The following is a 7,407-nucleotide window of genomic DNA, read 5'->3' as shown; positions in this document are numbered from 1 at the left end:
GCGCCGTTTTATGTTAGGCAATGGACATGGTTAGGCGATAAAAAAATTTAATAGAATAAAATAATAACTACATAACATAATTAATTATATTTAAAAAATATAATAATTATTACATATAAAATTAATATAATAATTATTTTTTTTAATTTATATATTAATATTATTATTATTATTATTATTTAATTATCATTATTACTTTCACTATCGATTATGCTTTATTATCATCGTTATGGCAACCAACATCCTTATTATCGTTATTAACATCTTGTCATTATTATTATTACTTGATCATTATAATTTTATTACTTCATTTTACCATTATCATTTAATATCATTATTGTTATTATGGCCATCGTCATTACTTAATTCCAATATTATCCGACAATCAATCATTGTAACTATTATCATTTATTATTAGTATTATAAATAAATTAAATATTAAAATAAAAATTATTATTATATTATTTATAATTTTATTTTACAATTAAATATAGTAATATTATATTATAATTTTAATTTTATTACATAATTAATTATATTTTATTATATTATACTCTCTTAAATATAACCTTATATAATTGCTCCAATTTTCCTTTTTATAAGGGTTTTTTTTTTTTATCTTTGCTTGGACATAGAAATGAGATAATTAGTGTTATCTATCATTCATATTTTTTATATTATTAAAATATTATATATATTTATTTTTTAAAAAAATTTAATGAATTTTTCGTAATCTACTATCTTTTTTTTCAATCCCTCTTTATATGTCTCACCTCCAAAATTCTACTCCCTCTAAACCCAGTATTACCACCATTCCTCAAGCAATCCGTCCTAGATTTTCCTAGACGAAGCTTGAAAAGGTGGAGGTGGGTCAAGATAAGGGTCGCAATTCAAATATGCGGAGCATGTTCACGTCATGTCAATGTACCACACAAACATAATTATAGTAGATACGAACACTATAATTAATTAATCATATCAAAACTTTACATAAAAATATGATTATTTATCATACAAGTTATTATATTAATTTAACATGGAACAATATAACTTATTTAACACACTTTAACACAAATCAATCCATTAATTATTTAAATTTTGTTTCAAATCTAATTGGAAAAGGAAATATCAATGACAACTTTCTAAGCTAGATAAGATATGTGAAAACTTGGTGCATATTTAATCCATTGCAATTCCCATTAATACACTTGAAATAATCGAAATCCCATATAATTTTTTTATTATCTTGCATTATAACGTTTTGTAACAGTCCCCTATTCATATTTCATTTTCAAAAAATATAATCCAACAAGGAATGGTAGTCAGACATATTCAGTACTTAACTCAATTGAATTCTATTGAAACGTATTTGAGTATGTGTCAATGATGGGTATTTATCTCTTTTCAGATGGCTGGACTAATTTTTTGAAATTGCAAATCAGTTGTAGTTAGGGTGGTGTGAAATATAAGATTTAATATATTTTGACAAAATTACACGTTTTTAACAGTTTTATAAAAAAAAAAAAAAAAGTTGCAAAACCCTTTGCATACAGCCTTGTGAAGGGCACCATCAAGATTTACCTCCGCTGTCTATTGGAGATGGGCTTTTAGATTTTGATGTGTACATCTCTGAGGTTGCAAAGAGCCAACACATGAAATCAGAATTGGATCAGTATCTGGAGGGGTCTCTTTTGTAAATAGCCAACACATGAAATCAGATGGCTATTGATTACCAATTTCAACTGTTGCTCTGGACTCTGTATTTGATCCGGGAAGTAGAAAGATAGATAGCTATCGGAGTTCATTGCAACCTGTAACTCTTGAAACCCTTATTTGTGCTAACGATTGGCTTCAATATGGATCGAAGGCATTGTCAATGGAGACTTCCAATGCAATTGTTAAAATGGAATAATAGGTTTACAGGAAGCAATTTTCATACTACACGGTAGATACTTGAACTTGCATATCTGGGTTTGCGAATTTAGGTTTGTATTTTTTTCATTTATACTCATAATCATGAGATGTTTCTGTTAAATAAAATCCATTATTGAAAAAAAAAAAAAAAACCCCAACAAAAAAAATTTTAACTCATCTTTTTATTTTACATTAAAAAATTATTTTATCAACAATTTTGGGTCACATGAAATTAAAAATAAAATCTTAATCTAGTCACGCCACATAAACTAATTTGGATCACCACATTATATTATATTATAATTGCCACAGAATTTAAAATAATTATATGCTATCACCGTAATTTCATGTAGAATAGACTATATAGAATGGCAAATCAATGATACAATAACAAATTAATAATGATAGGTCCCATAAAAAGTTTTTTTTTCATATATTAATTTTTTTTTTCAAAAAATTATAGCTACTTTTTTATTTAATTGTGACATTTTGATTAGTTTGCTATTCCATATTTTAATCCTACGTGGAATAGCAAGATTATAATATAATTTCTCCAAAGCTTGGTTCTTGAATTTAATGGATATGCTTACTCTGTCTGAGCTTGCTTTGTTTGCAATTATTTGTTATCATATCTGGTATATGCCCAATTAAGTTGTTTTCGAGGGTATTCAATTTAGTACATCAAATGTTTATCATGGTGCATGGCTGAATTTCGAGCTGGGCATGATCTGCACCAGTTGCATCTCAAGTATGGGTTCCTCTTCGGCATCAGTTGGTTGGAGTGCACCTTCAGCGGGGATAGTTAAAATGAATACAGATGCGGCCTGTCAAAGAGATGGTTTTGTTGGTTTGGGGGTCATTTTTAGAGATTTTGAAGGTCGTATTCTTACTTGTGCATCTCGGCGCACAGTTGGTCAGTGGTCTTCGTATGTAGCTGAAACAGCAGCATTAGTATAAGGTTAGCAGCTGGGTCTTGATCTCTCATTTTTTCTGGGTGGTCGCAGAATCCAATTGATTTGTTGCAAGTAGGGTCCTCTATCCGGGGCATTCTTGGTACCATGCTTTCAGATTGTTATTGTCTTCAGCAACAGATGAAAAAGTTGCTCCTGGTCTTTTGTTCCTGGAAATGGAAATAAACTTGTCCATGGTTTGGCTCAGGTGGGTCTAGAGTTAATTGATTCTCCCACCATCTATTGTTTCTTTTGTTTATGCTGATGTTCCTTCATTTCTTCAGTAATGAAATTCTTATTTTAGTCTAAAAAAAAATTAAAGTATTTTAAAGTTTTACAAACTCTTTAATTCAACTTATTTATAAACTTAATATTTGTTTCATAAATTAGTTCATATTTTACTGAAATTTAATATTTTAATAAATTAATTTATGCATTAATTGTATTTTTTTTATAATTATATAAATTAATGTGTGAAATTGCTTGAACTAGAAAAGGGCAAATTATACTTTATTTCTCAAACAGAAATTAATTGGAGAAAAAAAGAGGGGGAAGAAATAATTAAGCTCACTATTTTGTGCTGGTTTAACTCGTTTCACAAATGTAATAAGATGCTTTTAACTCGTTCCACCGCTGTCAACTGGGGGACTTGTCTCTGCCTTATCTTCAGATTCTTCAGGTTTGCTTGCACTTTCCACATTCTCAAGCTTTGAGACACGAAACTTTGCAAGGTGAATATCACCTGGAACAAAATGGAGGCAACTAATAACTCTGTTTCTTGATGTGGGAATTGTATTTGGATGCACATAGGAAAGAAAAAGACGTATACCAAATGTGAGAATGCTTCCAGGAGGTGCCTTGGCTACAACTCCAGGTCTCAGACGCTTGTCATCAATGAATGTCCCATTAGTACTATCCAAATCTATAACCAAGAGATTTCCTTCCTTCTTCTGAATCCGGGCATGGATTCCAGATACTGTCAAAATTGGAAAGCTATATTAAAAGCTATTGAGACATTGTATATTTTAGCAGAACAAATTACCTGTTGCAACTGGAATCACCACATTTGCCTTGTCAGGAAGACGGCCAACGGTCACCTCATTCTAGATGATTAATGTTCAAGAAAATCCTAATTAAGGTCTGTTTAAGTCTGATTGACACAAAATTAGTATAATTAGCAGATACAAGAGATACTCACAGAAGCAATTTCAAAAGCATCTGGCATTTTCACCTTATATCCTATGTGTCTTGAATCTCCATCGCCTATAATATTTTGCTGTTAAAAAAAAAGAATAAGGAAAGGTAAATAGTTGGAAAGAAAGAGTTCACTGACCAACAGGTTGGAGAAGCCATCTTTCCTGAGCATCAGTGGAAGAAATTTCAGCCTCAGAAGCATGTACAGGTCCAAGAATCCTGTACTTCCTGGCTTTAATTCTGAAACCTTGTAGCTGTACGAAAGGGTTCTTTGGGGACTGAAAAGCGATTGAATTATGAGCAAGAATAGAGGGTTTAGAATGGCAGATGGGTGGTGATGCAGAGGTGGAGCAGCCTGCGGGAAGCTTAGCATGGGAAAGAGACTGTGCAGTTATATCCATTTTTCCAGAAATTTTCTTCCTATTTGTGACACTAAACAGACTATGTAAGGATGAATGAAGTCGTCTGGATAAAAAGCTTTTCGCCGATGATTGCAGAAGTATCAAGTATGTGGCAATAAATTAAAGACCCGACAAGGATGTGGATAGGATAAAGAAATCTTGATTTTTAGCTTTTTTTTTTTTTTTTTTTTTACCTATTTTGTTCTGGTGATGTCTATGTCCATCGATCTATTAATTGTGGAAAATTTGAACGGACAAAAATGCCCTGTACTGCAAAATATTAGATTTAATGTACAGATGCACACATGATTGGTTACTTGTGGCTATGGGAATGGTGGCTGAGTTTTAAAAGTCAAAGGGTTAATTGGACCAAAAAATTTTTAATACTCCAATTGAACCTTCGGCTCGTCTCGGTTTCAAGTCAGAATCAGACCGTAGGATCTCTTGGATTTCCATTTTGATTTTAATCAATTTATGATTGAAATTGTTTTTCAATTTTTTCTAAAGAAAAATGTTGATTTAAATTATTCAATTCTGATCCAATTAAAGGGAAGAGAAAATGGTCCAATTTCAGTGTGGACCTATGAAGCTCCAATCCACTTCTAAAATCAAGTTAAACTAGATTGATTTCAACCCCTTTTGAATCCGAACTGTACCATGATCTATCTTGACCTATGGTACATGGATTTATTAGTATCTTTTCCAAGCATTTTACTAAAATTATGTTTTATGTGTCTTGGGAGAAAATTTTGCCCAATATCCAAGTAGGATAAGTCAAACACAAAATCAGTAGTATGAATACGGGTATTGGGAGAAACCTATTGTCACTTGACACTCAAAACCCAACAACACTCTCACAACCCTCAAAAAATTTTGAATCCCCATCTATAAAATAAACAAATATAATATTATAATATATTTTAAAAAATTATTAAATTTTGAATTATATTAAATTATATTATAATTTAAAAAATTATTTTAAATATATTTATTAGAAGAAAGAATACAAGTAATGAAGAAAATGATTGTGTATTTGTCTGTGTCTTTGTCTGTTCCTTATTTACAGAGATATTACATCTATTTATATATGAGAATATGAACTAATTTAGACAAGAATAATAATTGCTATAATTATGCTATAAATCTCCTATAATCATATTAATTACTGTAATTATGCTAATTGCTATAATTATGCTAATTGCTATAATTATGCTAACACCCCCCCCTCAAACTCAAGGTGGTAACACAGGTGCCAACTTGAGTTTGCTTAAGAGATCCTGAAAGCGAGCGGGAGGATGCATTTGGTGAATATATCAGCGGTTTGGCTGACAGAGGAGACAGGAATCAAATTGGACAGGTAGAACGACGAAGAGTAGTGCTAGGAGCAGATGCAGGGGCAGGTATTGAATCAACAACTGGTGCAGATTCAACAGAGACAGGTAAACTGGACGGGTAGAACTACGAAGAGTAGTGCTAGGAGCAGATGCAGGCGCAGGTACTGGATCAACAACTGGTGCAGATTCAACAGAGACAGGTAAGCTGGACAGGTAGAACTACGAAGAGTAGTGCTAGGAGCGTATGCAGCGCAGTGCTTGGATCAACAATCGTGCATTCAACAGAGGCGATTAAACTAGACGTAGAACGACGGCGAAGAGTAGTGCTAGGAGCGAGATGCAGTAGCGATCTGGATCAACAATCGTGCGATTCAACAGAGGTAGTTAAACCGACGGGTAGAACGACGAAGAGTAGTGCTAAGCAGATGCAGCACGCAGTCTTGGATCAATACCTAGTGCAGATTCAACAGAGGCAGGTGTAGTTGGACTAATATTGAGCACATCACAATCACCTGGATCAGGATTTGGAAACGGCTCTTTGGTATAATAACAGAAATAAAAGAATGAACCAGAACATGTTGTAGAGAGAGAGGAGAGACCCCAGAAACTATAAATAAAAGCTTTACGGCTCTGATACCATGTTAGAAGAAAGAATACAAGTAATGAAGAAAATGATTGTGTATTTGTCTGTTCCTTATTTACAGAGATATTACATCTATTTATACATGAGAATATGAGCTAATTTAGACAAGAATAATAATTGTTATAATTATGCTATAAATCTCCTATAATCATATTAATTACTGTAATTATGCTAATTGATATAATTATGCTAACAATATTATTTTAATGATCATATTAATTTGCAAAATATATTAACTAATAAATTATTACCTAAACAATTATATTATTTTTAAAATATATAACGTGTTACAATCTTGTTTTTCTGGCTAAATTAATATTTTATTTCTACATTTTATCATTATTAACACTTTAATCCTGTCAAATACTTTAGTCATTTCAAATATTTTTTAAAATATATTGTAACATATTCCTGCGAATTAAACAAGTTAAATGAAAGATAAAATTTTAGGTAAATTATTATTTTCTTTTTTTTAAAAGGAAATTATTGTTTTATTTTTAAAGTTTATTGTTATAAACACTTTTATCTCCTTATTTTGAAAAATTAAATTATGATATTTTTATAGTTACTTGTTTAATGAAAAAATAAATGAAATGACTAAAATATTTGAGCAAATCAAATTTTAGAAACTTTTTCATTAATTTAAAAAAAAAAAAGGAATGAAGTATTAAAAATGATAAACAATAGGGGCTAAAAAATAATTTACCGTTTTTCTTATGAATGAAACTCGCCATCAACAATAATGAAGCAGATTTGAAGTTGGGAGCTGCAAATGATGAAGCGTCCGAAGCATTTTTGGAGATTATCAATTCGAGAAAGTTAGACATTGAATATGCTATTGGATTTTGTGAGTTTGGTTTTATGTTTTTCTTACTTAGAAAATTAGGGATTTGTTTTGATTTACTAATGTGAAACATGTCGTTTTTTGGGAAAAAAAAAATCCCAATTTGTTTTTTATAAATTCACTGGTA

The 7,407-nt window shown here is 30.8% G+C and overlaps 1 protein-coding gene across 1 annotated transcript; it reads right to left on the bottom strand.

The window, feature by feature from the left end:
- Window positions 1–3,347: 3,347 nt before the first annotated feature.
- LOC110633730 (uncharacterized) lies at window positions 3,348–4,592 on the bottom strand. Its single transcript, XM_021782456.2, has 5 exons — window positions 4,198–4,592; window positions 4,063–4,127; window positions 3,907–3,967; window positions 3,694–3,840; window positions 3,348–3,606 (listed from the first exon to the last, which is right to left on the bottom strand). The coding sequence occupies exons 1-5, from the start codon at window positions 4,457–4,459 to the stop codon at window positions 3,482–3,484; spliced, it is 660 nt and encodes a 219-aa protein (XP_021638148.2). The 5' UTR covers window positions 4,460–4,592; the 3' UTR covers window positions 3,348–3,481.
- Window positions 4,593–7,407: the final 2,815 nt, after the last annotated feature.

This window comes from Hevea brasiliensis, chromosome 3 (genome assembly GCF_030052815.1).
Source record: "Hevea brasiliensis isolate MT/VB/25A 57/8 chromosome 3, ASM3005281v1, whole genome shotgun sequence".
Taxonomy (NCBI): Eukaryota; Viridiplantae; Streptophyta; class Magnoliopsida; order Malpighiales; family Euphorbiaceae; genus Hevea; species Hevea brasiliensis.
Note: the sequence above shows the minus strand (reverse complement) of the source record. Positions and strands in the feature narration are given on the sequence as shown.